Source organism: Motacilla alba, chromosome 12, assembly GCF_015832195.1.
Source record: "Motacilla alba alba isolate MOTALB_02 chromosome 12, Motacilla_alba_V1.0_pri, whole genome shotgun sequence".
Classification (NCBI taxonomy): Eukaryota; Metazoa; Chordata; class Aves; order Passeriformes; family Motacillidae; genus Motacilla; species Motacilla alba.
Genome location: NC_052027.1, coordinates 6,940,853 through 6,967,003, shown reverse-complemented (window position 1 = coordinate 6,967,003; position 26,151 = coordinate 6,940,853). Strand labels below are relative to the sequence as shown.

General features: G+C 41.4%; 1 protein-coding gene across 6 annotated transcripts in view; it reads left to right on the top strand.

Moving 5' to 3' along the window:
* Nucleotides 1-26,151, top strand: part of ATXN7 (ataxin 7) — an 86,579-nt gene that overhangs the window by 22,465 nt on the left and 37,963 nt on the right. Inside the window, exons 3-5 of one of the 6 annotated variants that reach the window (XM_038149319.1) lie at nt 3,650-3,856; nt 3,998-4,252; nt 4,758-4,826. In XM_038149319.1, the coding sequence (XP_038005247.1) occupies nt 4,009-4,252; nt 4,758-4,826 (313 nt within the window). In that variant the 5' untranslated portion in view covers nt 3,650-3,856; nt 3,998-4,008. Of the gene's footprint in view, nt 1-305; nt 3,857-3,997; nt 4,253-4,757; nt 4,827-26,151 lie in introns of those variants that run through there. The other 5 variants (XM_038149324.1, XM_038149322.1, XM_038149318.1 and 2 more) reach the window with 5 other exon arrangements.

The following is a 26,151-nucleotide window of genomic DNA, read 5'->3' as shown; positions in this document are numbered from 1 at the left end:
TCAACTCTCACATCCTTTCACTTCCATTGTGGAAAATCATCGGTGAATCGTATCATTGTACTTCTGCTCTTAAAAGAGTTCGGCTGCAGATTCATCCTTCCTTTTTCATTCCAGTTAAGAGCTGTCATATCTCAGGTCCTATACAGAGGCTGTCATACAGATTCTAACTGAACAGCTGAAGTAGGTGTTCCCTGTTTGAACGGCTTTCCCGGACCACCTGGCAAAAGAATGAAACCTGCTGGTACAGGTGAAAAATGCCTGCAGTGTCATGCCATGAAATAACCATCCGCTGCAGTTTTCAGCAGTTGCATGCTGTTTGTAGGCAAACATTTAATCATAGTGTTGCCAGCCATGTTTAATCTATTGTTAAATCTACCTAGTGAGCTTTAAAACTGAGTTTTCCTTTTCTGTATGTTTTGTTTCCTATTTTTGTCTCTTTTCTTTGCTTTTGCAGGCTATGATATATATTTTGTTTGTTTATGCTTTTTTCACATCATTATTTGACTGTTTTCTCTGCATCATATCATCTACTGTTTTCTGCTGTTTTCCTGCCTCATATTTTTCCTTCTCTACTTTCTCTTTGAGCTTAACTCCTCTTCGTGCTTTCTCTCTGTTCTCCAAATACTTGTTCTCATTCACAGGTATGAGCACTTCATGGTTTTTCACACATTGTCTCAGTCCCAGTGCTACTGCTTGGGCTATTTTGCTTCCTCAGATAAGTCCTTAGAACGAACCAAGGGCATTTCCAAGCTCCTTTTTGTTGTGTTAAAGAGAAGTATTGGCTTCTAGGCAGTTTTACACACTTGAATGTTCTCCCCACTCCTGGCCAGGTTCACCCCACTTAACTCTTGATGTGTAATGCAGGTGCCTAATTTATATGCGTGGTCATCCATGGCTACTTCGGGGGTCAGTGGGAAGAGAAGTGCTTCTTTGAATTGTGGTTTGCACCAGGAGGGACCAAACTGAGCCCAGAAGTATTCCTTCCTCTCTGCTGACCACCAAAGGAGCTTTAGATGACAGCTCTTCTAACCAGATGTCTCAGATTTGTAACAGCCACCTCTGTTAAAGTACATGTGTTTTCAATTCTGATCTACTTCTAACATGATGGATTTTCAGGGGTTTCCCTATTTTTCCTTAAAATAATTAATGCATCCATGTACAACATTATGGAAACAATGTAAGAAAATTGATCTAGTGTGCTTTAAAGAGCCCAAACAATGTATTCAGCCTAATGACTTTGTGAGGAAAGAAAGTTCTCGCCACTTCCAGTCCTTGTAAAATTAGTTTTTCATCTGCCCCTATTCCTGCTGTCTGACTAATCGGTCTTGTGCACTTGAACTGATGAACTGATCCTTCTGCTGCCACTTCCCTCCCTCTGCTGGAATACTGATGTACTCACGGCACAGTGAGAAAATATTGCAGCACAGGAAGGTTTACAAAAGGACAGCCTGAGGCCCAGACTGCAGAATTAGATCTTGAGTGGGAATATATAGGCAAAGAAGAAAAGCTGTGAAAGAGGGAGGCTAAAAATGCCACAGCCTGATTGAAAGAGCAGAGAAGAGCCAGAAAGGGGATAACCAGAGCTGTATGAAAAAACAGTGGCATGTGCTTTTACCTGTGTGGCTGGCACTCCTGAAGCAAGAGGCACTTCTGAGTGACTTGATGAGTGTCAGTTTTAGAAACTAAGAAGTTTATAATCTATTGGCTTGTTAATGTAGTTAGTTAATTGATGTAATTTTGCCATTTTTTGCATAATTTGACGTAAATACATTGGTAATGTTTAAAGAAAAGAATCATGTGATGTGTGAAGATGAAATTGATCTGCCATGGTCAACTCTGTCACTGTTAAAGAGTAGGTGATGGTGTTCCATGACTCTGGTCACTTGTCAGTGTATTTGCTTTATGTTTTATGTAAAGTAAATAATAGAAAAACCCTTTATGAATTTGATGGACACTTGGACATGTCAAGGTTTCTTTTTCAAACTGCAGCTGAGGCAGCTTTCTGACAGCTTACTCCAGGATAAAGGAAAGCTGCATGAATGAAGTTTGTCATATAAATGAGAGTATTTGGCACAGAGAATATAGATCTGTCTGTAACCTGCTTTATCCTATGCCTGGAGTCTGCATTCAGCTATGGATACTATCTTAGACTCCATTTGTGGAGCACTGTTGAAGAACTAAGCTTGGAAGAAATCAGGCATAGGCTTTTTTCCTGTCTGGCTTCTACACCACAAAAAAAGCTGAGGTTTATGTTCAGAAGCTGTTCAGCACCTGACAGACATTTTTCTTCCAGTGGTGTTCTTAGCTTTAATTATACGTAGTGTTCCATATTATAAAGCATGCTATTTGATAATTAATCAAACAATAATGCACTCCATTCATCTTTAGACTCTAGTTCCATGAACACCTTTATTCAGACTAAGATGAAGAGTTTTGGGAAGCTACAGGCAGGGCAGTGTAACTGTCTGAAACATCAGGGCCCAGCTCAAGAGGCTGATGGCCTTTGATAATTAATTCTGCTTCAAATGCCTGCAGTAGAAGTCAGTGTTGCTCTCTTTACCTAAGTTTTATGGTGTTGGCCTTTTATGAAGAGCTAAGTTAGACTTCAAGCTGATCAGGAGGAGAGAAAAATCATGCTAGCTGCTCTGTATTAATCTGCAGTTTTACGAGACACATTCTGAGTGTGACATAAATTATCATTTGGGTGGAACACTGAAACTAGTCTTATAATTACAGCCTATGCTATTCCATGTGATGAGCTTGAATTTATAGACCTTTTATATGCATAAATTTGGAAAGAAACATCTCTAGCTTGTATAGTCCCACACTTGAAATAGAAAATGAAAATTAGTAAGCCTGTGTGTATATGCACCTCTGCAGGTTAAACAAATTTATTTACTGTTCTGATTTCTGCTGTGGTTTTGCAAATACATGTGAGGGATCTGTCAGCAGTTCCACTGTCAGTGCCAGTCCCGTGCTCTCGAGTACCTGTAGAGGAGACAGCACATCAGATTTACATATTTTTAGCTGTTCTTCGAGGATGTTGTTACTGGCAGTGGCATCAAGTGTGGTGAGAAATCGTTGCCTGACAGTTTGACATTGGTATTGAACACTCTAGTGGAGAAAACTCTGTAATAAATGAATTCTAAACCCAGGGTTTTTAATCAAAGAACTTGATTTTGCAAAGCGAAGACTTTGTTACTTAGAGTTAGCAGGTACGACGGCATCCTTTAATCCTCGCTTTTGACACGGCACGACGTCATCGCAAAGTTTAAGCAAGGGGGGAAAAAATAGCTGTTTAAAAAAGAAATGGGGAATAACAATGAGAAGGCCCTCTCCCTGGGAGACAGGTTTCGGGTATAGCGGGGGCAGCAGCGCGCAGGAAGCTCGCTTGGTGTCCCCCCGGTGCCGGGCGAGCGCGGAGGGCGGGGAGGGGACGGGAGGAGCCGGGGGGACGGGACGGGAGCGCCCGCCCGGAGCGCGTTTCCTGCTCGCCGCTGCCTTTAAGGAGGCGCCGGGTTTAAGGTGGACCGGGATGAGGGCGGGGCGCGCCCGCCCGGCTCCGCCCGCCGCGTCGCTCTCCGGTCCGCCCCCCTGGCCGGGGCAGCGGGTGCCAGGCGGGGTTGTGATGCGGCCGTTGTTTTTGTAGGGTCGCGGGGCCGCGGTGCGGAGGTAGCGAGGCGGCCCATGGAGCCGGGGCACGCCTGGCAGGCGGCGTAGCCCCGCTCGCCCCCGCTCCCTTCCGCCGCTTTGTTAGCGCGAACACAGGCGCGCCTCACCTACACGGTGAAGAGGAAGGCAGCGCTCCCCGCACAATAATGGGCACCCGGGCGCTGCCCCCCGGGCCGCCGCAGAGGTGAGTCGGCGCCGCCGCAGGGCCGCAGGTTCCCCCGCGGGGAGGAAGCCGAGCGAGCGGGCGGGCTGACAGCGCCGCGGCGCTGCCTTAAGAGCGGGGCGCCACCTTAAGCGGCCGCTGACTTTTCTCGTTACATTGTAGCAGCGGAAAGAATGTCGGCGCGGGCCGCGGGTGACGTCAGGAGGGAGCAGCGCGGCGCGGCCGCCAGGCAGCGGCAGCGGCGGCCCCGCCACGGCGAGGGAGGAGGCGGAGGAGGCGGGAGCGGCGCCGGCCCCGCCGCCACCGCAGCGGCAATGGCGGCCGTCGGGGAGCGCAGGTCCCTGCCCAGCCCCGAGGCGATGTTGGGGCAGCCCTGGAGCCACTGGGTCGATGCTGCTAAACTTCACGGGAACGACGGTGAGTGGCCGCCGAGCACCGCCACCCCCACCCCCCTCCCCCCGCTCGGCCCCGGCGCTCCCCGCGGGTGCCCCGGGACGGCACGGCGGGGTTCCGGCCCGGCGGGGAGCTCGGGTCCGTCCCCACCGCCGGCGTTCGCGGCCGAGTTCGTTGTGCGGTGCGCGCCCCCCGGCCGGGCTCGGGAGCGGCGCGGAGCGGGCAGCGCCTGCCCCAGTTCCTGTAATCCGGGACACGGCGCGAGGAGGTCGGAGCCGGTCCCCGGAGCCCGGCACCTCCTGCCCTCGATTCGGGCTCGGCGTGGGGCGGGCAGCTCCCGCCGCAGGTGAGGCATCCCCGCCGCTGACAGCGGCTCCCCCGCTCCGGGGCCCGGGAGCCCTCGTCCCTCTGCTCTGTGTTTACGGTCCCCGCGTGTGCCCACGGGGGAACGGGCACAGGTCACGAGCGGGGGTCAGTCCTACCCTCCGGCTTTTCCATGGATTGAAATCTTGTGGCTTTTTGGTTTTAGGAACAGCATTAGAAGAAAGTTTCAAGGAATACGGGAGAAACCGAGAAGCGATGCGACTTTGCCGAGAAGGTGAGTGCAATTCATTCTTGAAGAAAAGTGCAAGAAGTTTTCTTCCTCATAACTACTTAGAGGGGCAGGCACGGGAAAGAGAAAGGATCAAAGTTTCCTATCGGTTTGGATATAGTACTGGTGGCCTGTCAGTGACTGGTGTTACTAGCGTTATTATTAAATTAATACGTATTTTGAAAACTATGAGTTAGGGCATAGACTGTCCTTACTGTATTTCTATATGTTTGGGTTTGTTTTTCTTAAGACTATAAATAGTCCTAAGGAAGCTCTGTGACCAACACTGATAAAATCTTCTCTTGAGTTACAGTATTTTTTGTTCTTGGTATAATCCCTGTCAGTATTTCAATACCAATCCCTTCCTCTGTCATGTCACTGTGTTATGTTTATTGCTTGGTGCTCTGCTAAATGAGAGTGACCTTTCACCTGTGATTAGCAAAAGCCCATTACGGCCTAGTTTCTTGCAAGAGTAACAATGCTGCTTGGGGTTGTAAGCAGATGATGAATGAAAGCTATAGATTATTATTTACTCTCTAACAGGCAGTGGAAAAAAGGAAGTGATGAGTGTGATTTATTATGTTAATTTTTGTTTGTTTGCTTTTCTAATTTAATGATTGCTTTAGAACAGAGAAAGTTTTAGAACCTTTCTTAATATTGTTGGTTCTTGGTTCCCTCAGAGTGCCTGAGAGCAGGCCCAGCTGTTTTAAATACTAGAGCAGCTAGACCCAAGTCATTTATTTGATGTTGTTAGAAATGGAAGACTGCGTTTGTAGACATGGTTTACAATCACGGGAAGCTGAACTTGCCGGTGACCTTAGGAGATGATCTGATTCAGCACTTACTGGCTGGTGAGCTGCAAGCAGCAAATGAAACCTAAAGCAAGGTGGCACAGGCTGGCAGGGTTGGGAGGCAGTGATCCATATTGAGTCTGAATCAAAATGGCTATTTTTTGTACAATTCCCAATGCTGTTAAAATTTGGAAAATACAGTTTCTAGGATCAGAGTCAGTGGTCAGGGGCAGTGGAAGAAAGATGCAATAGGCAGCTGTGCTGCAGCGTGCAGATTCACTTGTGTTGTTTTGACATCTTCTTAAGGGTATCTGTGAGTTCTCAGGCACTTGAAAAATCACTTCATTACTACATTGCCAAGTTCCAATCTAATCATTGTGCTCGATATGTAATTTTTCTGAATAGGCAAATCATTCAAATTATTTTAAAAATGTTGTAAAAAGCATTTACAACACTAAGTGCAACATTATCCTGGTGAGGATTTTACCAATAAGGATTTTCAAACATTTGCTCTTATTTCTACCTCTTAAAATGCAAGCATCTAAAGTTTCCAGATTCTAAAGATTAGCTGGCAGGATAAAGAATAATCTATCCTATTTTTTTTCCCACTGGAGAGAGATCATGAAACTGTTTTTGTGCAGGCTGATCACTGAGACACAGCTTTTCTGCACTGACTCCAACCATGTGAATGATTTGTAGGGTTGTGAGTTGAAGGAATTTCATAAAATAGCTTGAGAATTAAAAGTGAAACTTAGTAGCCCTGTCAGGCTTCCAGAAGTCTATTTATTTTGGTTGCTTTATGACATATGAATGAGACACTGACTTGGCATATACCTGTAACTGGCCTGTAGGCAGCTTGGCCTGCTGCAAAATAGAGCTAAAATAGTATTAATTAAGTTTAGATTAACTGAACTTAAGGAACCAGGGGAGCAGCAAACATGCCAGCATACGTATGTGTTATCAAATAAAGCTTTGAAAATGCTGTAAATGATTCATTTTCCTGGGAAGAATTTTGCATTCAAAATTGAGGAACAAGTATTTATAAAGTAATTGGACTTTCTAAACCTTGGTTCTTAACAGAGAAAGGTGAACCAAAAGTATAAGTTTTGTTAAATCCACTTTAACCTCAAGACTTCTGTCGTGGTACCCCACAGTATTTTAAATACAAGTAACAACAGAACTCCCTATGTAAGAAAGTTATTTCTCTACAGATTGGGAGTTGACTCTGAGGCCCAACTTCACAAAAGGATTTCAAGGTTATTTAGGCTAATTTAACCTTGCATTGCAACTCTTCCAGTTTGCATAAAATAATTAAATATTCATGGCCTGGAGAGGGAGCAAAAGAAGGAACATGACTTTACAGCCCAGATATTAGAACTGGGTTCAAAACTAAGAACTGTTTTCTTTATTTAACAATTGTCAGGCTCCCACTGGCCTATGCCCCACTGGGGTGTGGGTGGTAGTTGCTTCTTTTCCCACGTGCTGTTCTCTGCATCTCCTGGTGGGAATGGCCTCGTCCTCAGCATGCCTGCTGGCAAGAGGTGGATTTCAGCCTCACAGGCAGTTGAGTTTGAGTCTCCTGAATGAAGAGTGAGTGTTCCTCTTGTTGTAACACTGTATTAGAAAAGGAGCTTTACCCTTGCCAGCTTCTCCTTTTGTTAAGCTTTAAAGGCAAAAATGATGGGTGCTATTTTAAAGGAATAAAGGAGAATGTAACTGTAATTCTGGGGCAATATTTGCAAGCAGTGGAGAGAGGCAGTATTTCAGACACACCTTTGTCAGTGGCACTTTCTATTTGCTGATCAGGCAGCTCCTCTCTCAGCATTTTAGTGGTTGTGAAGCCTGATGAGTCCTTAATACCTGTCAATGATGCTAGTTCCATGCAGGGATCAGGAAACATAGTTTTTTCTGTATCTAACCCTCCTTGCCATAACCAAGCTAACATTGAAGTAGGAACTAGAATTTGAGTTTGGGCTTCCCACATTCCCAGTGTTTGTGTCTCATGCTTCCATGTTTCTTTTTCACTGCTCTTACATGCTTTCTGTACTGCTAATACATAATATTAAATCATTCCTGCTGGGATCCTCACTGACCTTCATCAAAGTGAGAAACTCACTGGAAGCTTTCTTATATGTTGCTTTTTGAGACAGTAACAGTCCACACTGAGCTTTGATGTAGAAATCAGCTGCAGGAATAAGGTGTGGGCTCAATGGACTTTACTTGCTCTTGGTATGGAAAATCCCCAGGAGATAGAAATGAGAGAGGGATACCCAATGGGATGGGAGGATTTTACTTTAAAATAAGCCTTAAACTTTGCTTTGACTTTGTACACTGAAACCTTCTTCTGCTGAGCAATCCTATCAAGGTAAGAACATGTTAGAAGCAATTGTGCTTATTATTTTCATATGTAATTGATGTGACAGAATCTGTTGGCTCATGCAGTCACTTAATTACTAACTGCTTTGTGAACCAGCTAAAGGTGTGAATCCCCTGCCACTCACTTGTGTTGCGATGAAGCAAGGATAGCATGTTGCATTGTAATATGTAGATGAATTCCAAAACAGCAAGGCAGAAAATCTCATGCTCTTCATGCATTTTTCCTGTATTTTAAAATGAAACTTTGCTGAAGTGCATCTTCCAGACTTGCGTGACAGTGGGAGCGAGTGCCATCAGATGCAGCCAGAATTTTTTCAGTCAGTTCATCTTGGAGGTGCAGTAGATCTTAAAAGGAGCTTGATGTGTCTGTAGTACCTGACACTGTTTGATTTGGAAAACAATTATTCTTCTTATCAAACCTCATAATCAGTGCTTAAACAGTTTTTCTGGAGATCCTTGCTAAGTTGTGCTGAATTTAGTTTGCTTTTAAGGATTTTTCTGGCCCATTGTTGCAAAGAGGATCTCTAAATAGAACTGTGCCTGTGAGTGTAGAGTTCATGCGTGGTTGACTTTGACAGGTTTCTACAGAGGCAACTGTTGCTTCTTGCAAAATTTAACAACAGGTTGGCTCATTTTGCTCTGTGAAAGGGTAGAGAAGCTGTGGATAGAAACAGTGAGGAGGAAAGTTGTTTACTGGGGCTGAGGGCCTGACCCTCTCCCACCACCGAGGAACTCTTCACTCTCCCTTCAACCAATTGCTAAAGGTTGTCATGTATGTTCCTTTAAATAAAGCAAAAACATGGGGAAAAATCCAAAATAAGAAACCTAAAACCAAGCTATCCCCACGCCCAAATCTATATTTGAGAATCAGAGAGATACAACCCATCTACATCATCATTAAATACACCATTACTTATTAATTTGTGCAACCCTTTTGAAGTGGTAGGGATAAAAGTCAGTATTCTTATACTGACTCATAAAATAAATTTGAAATAATTAAAAATTATAAGAAAGGAAACTATGACATCTCAGATGGGAAAATAAAAGCATGGGGAGCAGAAAAAGAGATTTGGCTAGACCATTTACAATTGAGTGGGTTTTTAAAGTGTATTTAGTACATACTGGAACTATGGTGTCATTACTGTAGCTTAAGCACCTCATTCTTTCAGTTACACATACAGCCCCTTTTTTAGTTTGTTTGGGTATGTTTGTGTGTGTTATATCCTTTGAGAGGTGAATCACTTGCTGCTGTCTGTTTCAAGCATTTCACTTATACTGTCACCATAACTTAGAGTTAACTGGCAGCAAAGTAGAGGAGAGGAGGACAGAACATCTGTAACTTGGTTCCCAGGTCAGAATTGGTAATGGGGGTAATGTAGCACAGTACCAGTCTTATAGCTGTTAGAATATTCTGTCTCAATAAAGCAAGCAGTGAGTTTTCTGTGGGAATGCAGATTGTCAGATTTTGGTGGGCACCTTCAGAAGACACTCTGGAAGGTTTAGTGACAGTAGGAATTAGTCAGGAGAGCAGGTGGGAGCAAACTCTGTTCAGCATCGTGTCACCTGGTAACAGCTGAACTTCTGGTCTTTGACAGTTAATATACCTTGGGGATAAAAAAAAAAAGGCTCTGTGAACCTCTAGGGCATTCAGCAGAAGCTCTGAGGTTTGATTATATTAATTGCTATTAATGGAAGTTGCCAGAGCTGTGACAGTACTAAGAGCCATGTGATGAACCCTTGTTCTTCTTCAGCTCTTTCTGGGCAGGGTTGAGCACTGAAATCCAGGCCTGGGAGGCTCACTAGAAGCATCTTTATCACATAGACCCATGGTCTAGAATTTTCCCAGCAGCAGGTTCCATAAATAATTAAAGCACTGCTGAAACTTCTGTTCCAATATTAAGTTGTAAATACAAGTAAGAGACAGCATCTTATTTCAAATTTAAATTTGTTTTTATTCAGCCTTGGGAGGTGCTTAGTTGAGTTGATTTTTTGTTGTGTCAGATCATATCAGAGATATGCTTAGAGGGCTCTATAATCCTTGCCTACCTGCAAATACACTTGTGAGAATTTTTAATAATTTGAAATAAATATTTTAAGGTAGCAGTACAAAGTGCCATGCTTCTTTTTTGGCATTCTGTATAGCTCTTCACAGTGTGTAATCAGATAAATCTCTTCTTCATTTCACTGCATTTTAATTGACTATTTACACAAATTGTTTTAAAGTTTTGTGGACTGGTTATCGTAGAACAATTACAGGGAGACTTTAAAATTGCATTGAACTGTTTAGGAAGATTGTGGAGGTTTTATGAGATTGCTTGAAAAACGTGCAATTTGAAAGGATGCTTCTTCTGAAATTGTCTGCAGTGATTGGCCCTAATTTTTTACTTGGTTCTTTTTTTCCTTTAAATCTAAGTTCTGTTTACAATATTTAATTATTTCTGATGGGATGAGTCAGGTGTTATAAATAGAATATTGTGATGTTAGACTGCAAGTTAGAACTGTGTCATCTCATATGTTTTAAAGATACTTGGCAGGTTTTAGGTATTACCATAATATTAGTGTGTTATTGCAAGGCTTGGGGACTTTGGCTGGAAGTGCAGCCACAAGACTGTCTTGATCTGTCCATAATATGTGAGGAGGCAGGATATTTTCTTTTTTATAAGAACCTTTTGAAATAGTTTTCTGTACACATACATAACAGTCAGGAATTGACTGTTATCTAATCCTTCTTAAGTGGTATGTATGATTAGCTAGGTTATCCCTGTGCAGAAGAGGTGATGTCTTGATAATACTTAGTTAAAGATTGGTTTTTGTAGTGTTTCTGTGCTATATTTAACCACAAAAAGTAAGAGAAGAACAATGCAATAAATATGTAGAAATGTGACTTTCATGCAAGGTGGTAACTTTGTCACCTAAGTAGAGCAGGAAAGGCAAAAAGGCTTAGTGAAGGATACTTTTAAATAAATTGGGTTAAGAGGATGCAGATTACTCTCTCTAAGGTAACTATTTTAAAAGGTATTTCTTCCATTGCAGCAGATCTATAAAAGTGAATGTCTCCAGTTCTTACAGATCTCCTGACTATGCCCAGCCTGTGGATGGAGCTGCTGAAGGTTGTCTGGGGATAGGTGTGATCTCTTGTCTCTTACAAGACAGAAAAGATTTCATCTTTCACAAACCATTGTCATGTTTGACTTGTAATTAACTATTCTAAATAATCTCTAGGATGCTTGAAAATTGTTTCTCTTCATGTGTAATGAATGAAATAATCCACTGCTGTGGAAGTTCCCCATATGTATAATATTCAATGTTATTTCCTAGGCATTCTTACAATGTAGGTGACAGCATAGAGATGAATAGAGCTTTGTACTTACACTTCAAGCTTTTTAGCAGCAAGTGTTAAAATCTGACAAAGGGAATTCAAAGTCTAATGTGGCAGAGTAGCATGATTATAAAAGCAGTTGTCACAGAAGGCAATAAATTTATTGTAATCTGTGTTCCCACTGGTAGAAGGCTTTGCTCAGTTAAAATCCTTCCCTGCTTGTGCAGGCTGTGTTCAGCTGTGAGCCAGGACTGCTGCTGGTGGCTCTCGCGCTGCTTCTTGTGGCAAGTCAGACACCTGTGGTAAACCCAGATACTACAGGGTATGACAGGATGTGACTTCATCAAAGTAAACTGCACATGCAGCTGCTCCCACATTGCTCGGAGTCATGATTGCTAGGTTTGGAAATGGCAAATATTCTGGGCTATTGGCTCAGGTAGATTAGAAATACTCAAAAGCTCAGTTACTTGTGTGTGCATGTGCCCATCAGCCCTCTGGAATAATCTGGTTTGTGGTAACATGTTCCAAATGAGAAAGATGGTTTACTCACAAGCTCGCCCCCACCCTGATCTCCACTTCTGATAGCTTTGGCATAGCCCATGGATAAACCTCATTGATAATATAAGGGGGAAAGGATAATTGGTTATGCCTTGTTTTTCTGCTGGGGGGGATTATAATAGGCAGAAAACATGCAGTGTTCTTGATCTGCTCTTCCTTCTGTTGCTAAGCAGGACTTGAATCTTCATCGGCTGTCAGTAATGCAACAGAAAATGCAGCTTTCTCAACTGGCACAGAAAAAATATCTACAAAAGAGCTGAAGGACTAAAATCCTGTAGGAAGCAATTGAGGTTAAGTCCATATTGCTTTGGTTCTGAAATCTAGAGCTGTCATTGTTTTCTTTGCAAGCAAGTTGGTTGGATGCTTTCTCACTGATACAGTTGCTTAGAAGTCCTATAGCAGCTTGCCTTAAAATGAAGTGTGGAGGCTTTAAAGAGTTAAATTTGAAAATCAAGTCCTGTGATGAATACACAGTAAAGCGGATGTTTGCTTTCCATGGACATCAAATTCTGTTGTACCTTACCCTTCATAAATTTAATTTTCAGTCTATGGTTTTGTTCATTGACTGCATAAGTGGCGTAGTAGATGCTGTGAGTAGGAAGATGAGAGTTCTGATGGTTTAGTAAGTGTTACCTGGGGATGTGGGGTCTTGCTGTGAGCCACTGAAGTCAGCAGAGTTTTTCTTGTGACTGGAAGGAGAATATAGGACCAGGCTGTGGGGCTCAGTGGGTGAGAGAGGTGACAGCCATGTTCAGTGCAACCTCACGATCAGACAGACACCAAAGGTACTTGACTATGCAAACATTTAATTGTCAGTCCCTAGATATTACAGCCATGGCTTTGTCGAGGTGTATATACCCTAAATTACACCCTCTGGCTATTGTTTCAGGCAAAACTACAGAGGAAAATCTGTATCAGTTTACACCTAGGGTGTGGTTCTACAATCTTTTTTTTTTTTCCTCCTAGTAATGCTGGATTAGGCAGCTCCTGTCTCTGCTGAGTGAAACACTTGTGAAATAATAGTTGTGTTCTAACTGTAAAGTTGTTTCCAAAACAAGGTGATGGCTGCTTAAAGGAGAACCTTGATCTAGAATCCATTGGTCTGTGCTTAATTATGTATCTTTTGAGAGTGAACCTGATCTGATTTTTGCATGTCTGCCTACAAGACTGTATAGCATAATAGATCTTGTAACTTGGACGTCTTTGAGTGTTGAAGATGTCATGTCAGTGAATAACCACAGTGTAAATCAGGACCAGTTGTAAGTGGTGTATTGTGAAAACTAAACAAGTAAGAACTAGTTGTTGTTATTATTATTAGTTCGTATTCTTTTAAAAAATTCCTTTTTCATAATTAGTTATGTCAGAAGGCTAGGTAATAGAAATTGAAAGTTTTTCTAACCTTCTCGAGGTGGTTCCCAGTAACTCTGTGAACTGGAGAAAATGCCATTTGAATTTGTGTTACTCTACTGAACAAGACTTACAGCATCATTTATCTTTTACTGGAGGGCTGTTGCAAATGATGCCAAAAGGAGAAAGAAGCATCATTTATACAGTATATATAAATGTGTTCCATACCAAATACTCTTTTTATCCCTTCAGGAGAAATCTGTAGTTGTGTGGAATATCCAGAAGCCTCAAACACTGCAAAGATCTGGGTTAACTGGCAGTATTTTTGATGGATATGTCAAAGGAATAGAAAGTGTTCCCAATAGTCAGACAGTGTAGGTGTTGGATTATTGAGACAGCCATATAAAATAATTTGGAAAGCACTTCTCAAAATAATACATTTTCCAAAGAATTTCTCCACTTTTCCCAGAAAATGTTAAAATCATCTATTTAATTCCTTTCAATTAGAGTGACTCTAGAAATATATTAAAGGAGTTTAACTTGCCTCTGACAACTAGAAGGCTTTGCTAGTCTTTGGTTTATAACTAATATAATTTTGGGATTTAGGATATTGTCGTGGTTTGACACTGGCCAAATGCTAGGCACCCAAGACAGTGGCTCACTCACCCTCCCCTGCTAGAGCTGGGCAGAGGAGAGAAAAATTTAGTGAAGGCTTCATGAGTTAAGAACCAGGAGAAAACGCTCTAAGGGCAAAACAGGCTCAACTTAGAGGTACTAACTGAATTTATTACTAACGATGTCACAGGAGGATAATGAGAAGTAAAATAAGCCCTTAAAACACCTTTTCTTCTCCCAGCCATTCCCTCCTTCCCACCAACAGCACAGGGGGACAGGGCATGGGGGATTTGGTCAGTTCATCTGACCATCAACCTTCATCACTGAGGTTTCCTTTTGCTGCTCCAGGAGAGGAGTCCTACCCTTGTGAGACCATGGGGTCCCTCCCACAGGGGACAGTTCTCTGTGAACTTCTCCAGTGTGGCTCCACTCTCACGAGCAGCAGCCCTACAGCACCTGCTGCAAAGTGAATTCCCCCCATGTGCACACAGTCCTCCCAAAACTGCTGCAGTGTTGACCCCCCCTTCCATGGGGTGCAGTCCTCCAAGGACAGGCTGCTCCAGCCTGGAAGGTCCCTCTCTCTGCACCTGGGGTCTTCCACTGGATCACAGCCTCCTCCAGGCATCCACCCACTCCAGCATAGGCACCTCCCCCAGGTGCTGCAGGTGGATCTCTGCATCCCCTGTGGATCCCCATGGGCTGGATCTCTGCATTCCCCATGGATCCCCATGGGCTGTGGGTGGATCTCTGCATTCCCCGTGGATCCCCTTGGGCTGCAGGGGCTCAGCTGTTTCACCATGGTCTCACCATGGCTGCAGAGGAATCTTGGCTCCAGCGCCTGGAGCACCTCTTCCCCCTCCTTCTCCACTGACCGTGGTGTCTCCATGTTGTTTCCCTCACATGTTCTCACCTCCTCCTCTTCTCTGGCTAGGAAAAAACTGTGTCCCACTTTGTTTTGATTTTCTTCTCAAATCTGTTATCACAGAGGCGTTACCAGCCTCTGTTACTGGCCCAGTTTTGGCCAGCAGCATGTCCATCCTCAGAGCCATCAGGGACTGGCTCTGCTGGGCATGGTGGAAGCTTCCAGCAGCTTCTCACACGAGCCACCTCTGTGGGCCCCCACCACCAAAAACCAGGCTGTGGAAAACCAATACAGATGTTCAGATAATTTGTTTTTAGAAACATAGAATCTGTGTTTGAATATGTCTCTTCTGCTCAGCTAAAAGAGATAGCAGTCGTCCTGCTCTCACTGGTATTAAATAAAAGTATTTGAGAGGAAAGGCCTAAATTAATTTCCTGATAGGCAGCATTTACTTCATAAAAGTACTTAAAGATTAATTCCCAAAAGCAATTTTGTTTTTCATTTCTGTGAAGTTGTGTTACTCAAATCAACTGTCTAGAAATCCTTCTTGTTAAGGAGCTTCTGTTCCATGTTGTAGTTTGTAATTTATAGAGGAGAAGTTTTGAGCCAAATTCAATATATCTGTGTTACCTACCAAAGGCAGCTTAATATGTGCTTTTAATTCTTGTCCTAAATACAGGGCTGGGGCTTTTTGTGGCCAAGTGATTGAGGGAAGACTTTTTCTACCAGTAGTATTGTGACATTTTAGGGGAGATATCAATGTCTGAGCTGTACCTGGTACAGATTGATTATGGTTTGTATCTAGGCTGGACAGAATCCTCTCCTTGTCTGATATATCTTCTTAGAACATGCTTTAACAGCCATCTGACTGTGCCTGGCTGTTTGAGCACCACCATTTCCATGGGGTGTTTGGAGAAGTCCCAAATGCATCAGTCCTTGTTTGGGAAGTTTCCTTTTGGTTCTGTCTGACTCCCACCTTGTGTCCTGAAGTGTAGGGACACAGACCACTGTGTCGTTTGCTGGAATAAAACTTGTAAGTTTCTTTTCTTGTTTTTGTGGCCTGAATTTAATGATCTGAAGTGTTAGCTTGATAGTCTTGGAGATAAGAACACTATTTTTATCCTCAGAGTAGAGCACAGGAGTAAAATCTTCAGTGTGCTGTCAACATGTCTCATCTGAGGCTTGTTTACAACTGCTTGGGATGCAAAAGGGGTTCTCTGTGCAACAGTGCAGCTCTCTGTCCTCCTGCTGACACCATCCAAAATTCTCATGGATAACCACAACCATGTGAAGAAAGGTCCCTGTCCCAGGAAAGGGCAAAAATCACAGCTTGGGTGGATGGTGCTCTTCATTATGAAATAGGAAGACATGATGGTAAGGTGCAGCATCAGCAGTTTTATTTATAATTTAATCCCTCCGTGACTTTTCCTGCACGTGGTGACCGAGGTCTTGCAGGGAGCATGGCGTCGTTTGTCATCGCAGTGCCCTGGGCTGATGTCACTGACTCACGGGAGCATTTGGGGCGTCCCTACTGTTATGGTGGCCTGGCAATACTCTTTCTTGGGCTCCTTTGGCATTTTTCCCCACGTGTTCCACACTGTTGCTGGAAGCAAAAGCTTTTGAGCCATTTCCAAACCCAAAGCAGTGCATTGTGGGCCGGCGCTGGGAGGACTGGATCAACAAGTTTGGCAGCTGCAGCTTTGGCTTCCTGCCTACCCTGGATAGGCACCAGGAGAGATTGCCTAAGTCTCCCAGTGAGCTTGAGCTGAAGATCCCAGCCTAGGTCCTGAAAGTCATGTGTGTACAACTGCTGTGCCTGGCAGAGGATCTGCCTCTCTTGTAAACCGTGGTTTTGTTATCCTGGATGTGTTTGCAGTAGTTATCTTTTATCTCCTTTAGGAAGGTGGATGTTCTATTTGTTTTCAGTGTACTGGAGGGTGGTAAACTCTACAAATTTGTTAAAATATCAAAGGATCCTGTTTACCTTTCAGTTTTCTGTTGTCTGTTTAATCTTACTGTTTTCATCCTGAGTCATCCAGGGGCAGTTAAATGGTGCTCTGAAGTGTCCTTTTCTGGGTGTTTTTGAAATAGCAACTCAGTGTTCTTTGTTGTGCCTGTTCCTTAATACTGACCCCATGTGTCTTCTGTGATTTCCCCTTTGCAAATAGGCTTCATTTTGTAACACAGTGCATCAGGAGCACCACTTGAGGTCTGGAGTTTTCCTGGGGGAGCAGGACACCACTTGCCTGTGTCTCATTGCACAGTTGTCCTCTGAATATGTCTAATCTTGAATCTGCATAAGGATGACTTTGTCATGCTACTTATATAATCAGATTTATTGGTTTTTATGTCATTTTTGACATGTCTAAAAGTTAAAGCTGGTGCCTATTTCACTACTTTTTCCTTAGAGTAGAGCATTTTGCTCCCTAGCTGGCCTAAGAAAGGGAGAAAAGTTCTTTTTTTCACTTCCCACTGTGTGTTTAGGTCCATTCATACATATCCAATACCTCCTTCCCAAGTGTGATGAGTACTGTTATCTGCAGAGAGACCAGAGGAGGGAAGTAGTCCTAGAAGTATCTGTCAAAAATGTGAGTTGGACCAAACCAACCAAATCAAATCATTAAGTAGTCTGAGCAAATTCTTTTCTCCTTTCCTTGTATTGTGTTCTGCTGAAGGTGTTTCTTTCTGTGTACATCACAAGTAGGCTGATGTTCTGATTATGTTAAAGAGGCCCAGACTGTGAAAGAGCAGAAAAACTGCTTTAAAACAGTTCATTCCTTTCAGATCTTCTGTATGTATAATATGATCTAAATGATCCTAATTTTTTAATACATGTTAATTTTAAAATATTACAAGTTGCAGTCCTTCCCAACCCCTTTCTTCTGTTGAAGAGTGAAATGGGTGATTTCAGTAGTGAAGATCTAGTGCTAGATACGGAAGAATAATACCTGATGGAGATTTGTTCACTCAGTGTTTTCAAAGTCTCTTTTTTTTTTTTTTTCTTTCTCTGTAACATACGTATAATGTATTTTATGTATACATTATGTTTATGCATGGGGTTTGGAGATGGAGATGGAATTTTGGAGGATTTTGTGAAGACAGGCTCCGAAAATAAGGTAAATATCTCCTAACAGTGAAGAAATACATCTTGGAATGAGGATAGTGATGGGTTTATTCTAAAGAGGAGGTGACATGCAAAGGCAAAACCAAAATTTCTTCCTTAGAACAATTCAAAATTCCATCACATTAAAAAAAAAATCACTTCCACAAAGATTTTTCAGGCTGAACTGTGTTTGTGTTATATCACAAATAACCAGCAGTGGAATTACTGACCTTATTCTGTGAATGGGTAGCCTGATTTTTCTTCCCTGCTTACCTATTTAATTTATATAACTGTGTGTCAGGGGCAGCTAGCACACGTTTAAAGCCTAACCCTTCTGAACAGGTGGGTCCCCTCTTGGAAGGAAATCTCTGACGACAGTAGCTCTGTATGTGCTGGAATATATCAACTGTAAGAAGTAAAGACCCAGGGTTTACCAGTTGCTCAGCTAGATAATTGAAATAGTCATATTTCTTTGTCTAAAGGTATGCAATGGCCAAGTTCAAAATACTTTGTGTGACTACATGTGTGTTCAAATACATAAGAAGTAGATTAGTCCTTTTACTGCACTATAACAACAAAAACACTGCTTTATTTTACTTCATCTTCTGATCTTATTAAGTATCACAGTGCTGTTGGGGTTTTTTGCTATAGTACATTTATATGCCTGTTGCTGTGCAACTGACATTATTTTTTTTTTATTGTATCAAATCAAGCCCCAGTAAATCTGGAAAGCAAAGGGAGTAAATTTTACTGGAAAAACTATTAGTGCCTGCCAAATTGAGAGGAGTGAGGAAGTGTAAGCTGGTATGTAAAAATCAACAGGCATCAGTTTCCTTATGGCTATATGAGGCATGATTGAAACTGTCTTATTTTTGAGGTGGATGTTCCAGTGCATGGAGAAAATGGGAGTGGCAAGGGTGGGGTGGTTTTAGGTAGTTGGCTTGCCTAATAAAAGAAAATATTGATACACAATTCAGTTGACAGGTCCTGTGTATTGTTTTCCTTACTTCTTTTTTTTTTTTTTTTTTTTTTGAATATGCTGATTTGCTCCCTCAGGTATCAGGTGCATGATGTTAAAAGTGGCCAGAGTGTTCTTTGCACAAAATGTCTTGTCTTTGCACAGTTCAGGAATTAACACCTTACTGCTGTCACACAGGAGTTTGGGCTGTGGCCAGCAGGGAAGAGAGGGAAGAGGTGCAAAGATGATCACTATGCATGTCCCAGGTAGCAGGGAAAAAATTACTGCTAAATTTTGGGGTGTTCTCCTGTCACAAGAGATGTAGTCACGGGCACATTGTGTTCCTCCAGCTCCCACTAGTAAGAAAATGTGTAAATGGGAATGGTTGTTACTGCTGTGCTCTGTCAGTTACTGCGTTAAAGCCAGCACCCAGTCACATGGCTGGATGTGGACAGTCACACAGGAAAGTGGCAAAAACGTCACACTTATGCCAGGTTTATTTTCCCTTAAAAGCATTTCTAGGTAGGAGATGGGAGAGGCTGAGCAGCCTGGAACACGTTCACCATTTGCAGTCACGTCGTATCAAAATACTTGTGCTGCGTCGAGCAGCTTTGTGTGAACTGTGAGTTTAGGTTTAAATAAAACAAACTTCCTTTTTCCTACTCCAGAAGTACAGCTGCTGCAGAGTACACGGAGTGCTGTGTGTGAAAAAGGAGAAAAATACCAAACCTGTTGATGTTAGAACAATTCAGAATTGTAGCGTGCTTCAGGCTGTGACTTAAGATACATTTTAGAATATTCTATGGGTGAATTATTTTAGTTTAATTAAGAATTTGTTTGACTAGTGGCTTATCCAGAACTTTTCTCCCCCCTCATGGTAGGTTTTCTGAATAATAATTGAAGTGTTTCTGTGTACACTTTGATATTAGCTTAGTCCAGATTTTAATTTTACTGTTCAAATTATAGGGTTTTTATTCCCTGCATCCAGTTTAATTTTTGTGTCATAATTGCAAAACTCAATTCACTTTTGAGGGTTTCTTAAGCTATTTTAGAATTGTTTGGGGTTTTTTACATAAAAACGTAAATAATAGTTTGTTGGCTTTCCCAAAATACAGCAGTGGCACTATGAGATCATGCCAACTAAAAATAATGCATGACTTTGAATGAAGATACCTTACATGACAAATTATGTGTTCAACATTTGTGTAATATACAAATTGGTTGGAGAAATTAAAAATATCTTTAGGTCTGAAAACTCATTAAAAAGTAAATGGGAATGGTTTTTGCAGATGACTGACTTCATTCAAGTTGCTGATGAAAAATTGATGTAACAGGATACGATGTGAGTGGGGAGACTTATAAAGCTTTTCAGATTAAAATATGCTACTTGTGTTTCATTGAGAAATTTACTCATCAGTCTTTCTACAGACAATCTTCTGTAAGCTTCTTCACCAAAATTATTTATTATTCTGCACAATCAACTTAGAAAACCTGTTTAATAGCATGAATGAAGAATCTGACATGCGTTTTGTGTTAGATTTTCAAAGAAATTAATTGTGTGTGATGAATTCATATACAAAGAATTTAACTAAATACTTGGATGTCTACTTTAATATGCTTTATATATAATTACAGGAACATTGAAATCTTGGGAGCCTAAAATTAGAACTCCCAGCTGTGCAGTAGGCTGCAGGTGCACGTGTGCATGACACACTTCTCTTTGGTATCTGTTGCTCAGTTTTTATCCTTGGGTAAAAGACACAGACATTTCCCAGAACTGTTAAATTTTAGAGAACTAAAATTTAGTGTTTCATTCTGCATCCTGGCAGAGAGAGGGAGGAAGGGCTCTGGGGGAACTGCTGTGCCAGTAGCCTTGCACAAGGATGGCTGTTTGGATTTGTGTGTGCACAGAGGAGTGTTGCTGCCTGCAGCAAACCTTTCTGCTGGAGGTGAAGCTCAAGGGGATGGTGCAGGGGATGGGGTTTTGGGAATGCAACACAGCTGCACCTATGGAAAAGAGGTAGGTCATCCTTTGCCCCTTCAGCAGGGCAATCTGAAATTGGGAAAAGCAGAGTAAAATCTAGAGAGCTGTAGCTTTGGAAAGACAGACTGTCCCGAGTTTTGAAAGGCGACTGAACAGAGAGGACTCTCCTTTTAGAGATGAATTAAGTGTTTTAACGCTAGTAGAGATTTATGACAGTGATCAAATCTTGTAATGCAGCTCCTGTGCCTAGTTAAACCAGATTGTGGGGCTTTTTGGTCTTCAACTGAAAGTCATTTCTCTGAGCCAAAACTTTGAGGTTTGAGCATTCAATAAAATGCTGGGTAATTGCTGTATTTGCTGAAGTGGAAAACACAGTCAAAACAGTTAATCAAGTCTTCAGCTGTTCCTTCCTTCAGCTGATCAATCAGCAACTACTCAGTGAAACAAAGTTCATGCACTTGTGTTCAGAACCCAAGGAGAGCTCTGCCTTTCAAATGCCCCCTCAAGTATCTGGACTTCCAAAGCTGTATGTGCAGGAAATGTAAGTTATGTAATGTACAGAGTGGAGTTGGCAAGGAATTTGAAAGATGGGTAACCTTGAAGAAAATACTTCAGCAATGCTTCCCTCTGAACCTAAATGAAACAGCTTAGATATGGGAATGTGCATTTGGTTTGTTTTATTTTGTATTAAAAGGCTGTTTTGTATCTGAGGCAACATGAGCATAAACCTTATGGGAGAGAATGTATCTTAATAAGCATAAACCTTATGGGAGAGAATTTTTTTTTAAAAAGTGTTTCTGGGTGTAGATTGGATCATTTTATGTTTTGTTTGTTTGATTATATGTATGTTCTCTGCAGACACAAATTGGTTAGGCCTGCACATATGGCTCATAAAATACTTGTGTTCTATTAATACCTAAGTGTTCATTACTTGAAATTTTGCAGAATACCTTCAAGTATGTTTTGCTAGAATCTCTTACTTTGGTTCCAAACTTGTGTGAACCAGAGCACTCTAATTTCTATATGGGTTTAGTTATTTTGTTCACAATATCTGTTTAGAAATATTCTTCTTTTGTTATCATTTTGCGTGGTACACAGTAAAAAAGTGCAGTAGTTTAATTTTACGTCAGCATTGATAAGTATACAAAACCACAGCTGTTCGTGAATGATAAGCTCTTGAGTGTTTCTCCAAAATAGTTTGGAAGATATTGTTTAGAAAATAATGGTTGAGTTGCAGAAAATGAAGTATCTGTGTATAAAAGGGACTTCAACTTTTCAAGGCCTTAACTTGGATCACTTAATTTTTTAATAAAACATTCATATCAGTTAAAATAAGGGCCTGTATTGCTTTAAATAGATGGGAGCTTTACTTAAGATAACCAGGTTAGTTAAGATACATTGCAGTGCTGTTTGCAGCTGCCTCAGTTTGCAGCCAAGATTCTCCTTCTGCCTGAAGAATAGTTAGTATTAACACTTAATGTCAATAATAGATTCAGCAGTGAATCTATTGCTTACCTGCTGTGCAGATTTCTCAGCAGAAGTTTCATTTTTTGGGCTGACTCCAAGTCTGGTGGTAACAGAGCTGAGCTTTCTCTCTGAAACTTGCCTGGTTTTGCTACAGTCTGTTTCATGTGGTCCTCAGTGCGGGTTAGTTGCCTTCCTTCTCCCTCCTCGTGCCTCTTCCTCACATCACAAGCTCTTAAAAGTAGTAATTTGGGAGGTTTTGTCTGCTTTTACATACTAAATGGCATGTTCACCACAGCCAGAAAGGGTAAAACAATAGAAATATTTTAATTACTTTATCAGGATCTGACAGTACCTGAGACACGCGTTACAAGCAAATTATGGGAGTTATCACAAAATTTCTTTTCCTCCAAGATGCCAACTACTTTGTTCCTACAACTATGCTGTTTTCTTCCCTTTTCAAAACTTTTTCAGACGTTAGTGGAGATTTGTTTTATCTTAAATAAAAGTTCTACTACAAGTGTGCCTGTAGAGAAAGAGAGCTACCAGTTAAGTTAAAACAAGGTGTACTTACATATTTTTTACCTTAGTGTGATCAAGACTAATTGCCTTCTAATGAGAAGACAAAACCCAGCTAGTACAGAGCAAATGTATTCAAGATAGCTGTTGGTGGACATAATTTAAACTTACTTGGTCCATGAAGTAAATAGTTCAAACAATCCGGATTTTGGCAACATTTCAAAATAATGGGATCTATTTACAATTTCCTTATATAGTACTTGAAACAGTTCCCTGATGTCTTAATGTAAAATCTAGTAAATTGATAAAAGTTGGTACATTTACTTAAGGTGGATTTGGATCAGACTCCACTAAAAACAAATTCTGTGTTTGGGAGGTTGTAAAGATAATAGGGAGTTATATCTGGGCTGTCAGTATAAATTTAATAGTGTAGGGCATTGTGATTTTAATGCCTCTAATATTAACTGCAATGATTAAAAGTCTTCTGGAAGTATAACCAGGTTGGTGTAGTGGTGCAGGCATGTTAGACTGTTCTGTGGAATCTTTGTAGCCAAAACATTTTACTGTTCACATCAGGCATCAGCCTACAATGTCCATTGTCAAATTACACTTAGTGGTGAGTCGTATGTACATCTTTGTTGTAACAGGCTTGGACTTTAAAAACTAATCTTAATAAGCAGATATTTATGCTGTGAATGGATAGGGGAGAATGAGCATTAGCAATGTTCTGGCTTTAAAATATTTCTGCAGAACTTTTACATACTCCTTTTGCTTTTTTTGACCAAGCTTTCTATCTTTTGTCATAACCTTGATAGTTTGTTCTTTGCCCTTTCACCTCTTGGTAGTTTTCCTTTCTCTTCCTCTGATTCAGTTTTCATTCTCCTCCTTCTTTCAATTGCAATAAGCAGACTTCTGGCAAATAGGAAACTGCCTTTCTGGTCTCTGCACACAGGCTGCCTTTACTCTTTTCCTCCAGCAGCTGCTGTCCTGGAGAGGATCTTAACCTCGCTTTTTTTGTTGATAAAATTAATTTCATTTCTAGAAGGGATGTTGTCTTATTAGATAGTAGGATAGATGGACTGTGCAATGTCTGAAAAGGTACAATATTTGTAGGAAATTTGATATATTTAGGGAGTTAAAAAAGAAAAATCCAATTAAAATACATAGCTCTGGTAGTCACAGTGGGTAATTAAATGCAAGCTGCTGGCCTGTTTTCTGAGGTAGTTTTAGGCTGTTTTATGTGTTCTGTTATGTGTGATATTAAGTAATAGAAATGAGGGATCGAGAGTATGCAGGCACAGTTAGTTTTAATGAGCATGAGTTTCTTTAGTGTAGCTGTCCTGAAAGAGAATGCTGGAAATACTAAGAAATTATTCAATCATTTGTGTGTTTCCACAATGTGTTTCAGAGAAGAAGAGATGGCAGATCAGTGTAAGAAAACTTTCCAGATGAGGCATGCTGAGCTCCATTTTACTTGATGTACAGTATGCCAAATTATCCATTATTGCTTTTTCTTTTTTTGTTAGAAAATGATGCTACATTGACCTTTCCCAAGTAAGAAGCATTTTCCTTATTACATGCTCAGCAACTGATGCAGTTATCTCAGAATTGTGTATGGCATGGGCTTGTTCTGGTCTTGGTAAAGAGTGCAGTAATGCATCATTTAAAGTTGTTTTTCTAAAAACTCAGTTACATTTGAAAGGAGAAGTGAATTCTGGGGATCAGTGTCCAGAGGCTTCCTATTTTGGAGGTAAATGAAGTTGTTTTTCTTTCTGATGTTAATAGAATTAATGTAACTAGAAGCACTTATAATAGCATCTGTATGTTGGTACAATGAATACAGTATTTATGGAAAAATACATGGAAAGTTTGAGGTCTTGATTTAAACTTTTAGTTTGACCTTGAAAAATATTCCCAGATGGAGAGAGTTAAATGAGCCCAGCTTTGAAAGAAGAACATGTGAATCATGGTTGCCAGGCTCTTCCTTAAGAGGCACAGGCTTTACATAGTGAAATATTTCAAAAAGTAATCTTCAAACCCAGAGTAACAGTGCATTGAGATGACACTGGTAAAATACCAGGAACTCCATTAGCCTTCTAAATAGAGAATGTGCATGTCATGAAGTGGCTCAGGTATAAAGTATTAGATGTTAGAGTACCAACTGCACGTTAGATGTGAACTGCCATAAGTGGCTGACAGGGGACAGAAAAACTGGGCATCCATCACCTACTCCTGGTACATACTTACTATGTAAGTTTTGTTAAACTGTTCTGTATGTTGTTCTCTAAAGTTTTCATGGGCTAATTTGTCACTCCCTAACAGTGCCACACAAGTGTTTGTCCTGTTGGAACACAGAAAGAGAAGTAAGATTTCCCTGAATCCTGCTCTTGCTCTGCTCAGCTAATGACATGAGGCACATTAAAGATGTGAGAGCTTACCTGCCTAAAAATGAGGCTCCTGGATTGGGAAGTGTGGACCGGGTCTCTTCCAGTTGCTTTAAATGATCTTGGTTGGGTAAAACTCCTTAGAGTTTCAAAGCCATTGTTAAATTGCATTTAGGCCTCTTACCTTTGCTACTCCCTCCCTGGTCGAGATGTTTTTCTGATATCAGTGCTGTAGGAGACCACTGTGAAGTGCAAGACCTTTTGCATTGATTTGTGTGATCTGGCTGGAGTCTTGTGCATGACTTCCTTTGAAATCAGGTTGTGGTTTGGTGTGTGCAGCAAATTCTTTTCTCTGTGTCAAGTGGTTTTACTCTTAGAATGGTCCTTTGTGAGTTTGTGTATTTCCCGGCATTCTGTCACTGCATTCTGTCTCTTGGAGCTAAGATTTTAAAACTGAAGGTATTTCACAGTGTAAAGGACCTTTGTAAATTATTCAGATTTCTTGGGATCCTTAAACTGAACTAGGAAAACACTTTTGTGTACATCAATTTCTGTCAATTTGTCTCAGTTGCCATTTAAAATTGCAGTTCTGTATTGCCAGCAAATATTCATGGAAGGTTTCTTAAGAGTGGTGGCACATGGATGTGGTGTCTCTGACTGGTCTGAAGGAGTGCATTATCTTGCAGTCCTTCTCTCCTGTTAACAATTCCCCCTGCATTCAGTACAAGCTGGTGTAAAGTCTGAGAATCCAGCGCAGTCGGCAAGGCACGGCTATGGGAACAGGTTCCAGGGTGTGGATTTACAGCTGTCTCCCATCACACAGGAGTAGCCTCTCTGTGGGCTGTTAACAGTGTGAATATCAGGCAGTGCATGCTCTGACTGTCCCATTCACCTCAGCTATTGCTGAAAGTGACCCTGGAGTATTTGCTTGTGTGTATAAACATGGGCATACCCAAAGAGAATACTCCTGCATGAAATATGAGCAATGGCATTTAAGCTTATACTTGTTTTTTCACACAGCTCAATATTACATCACAGAAAGTAGATATTG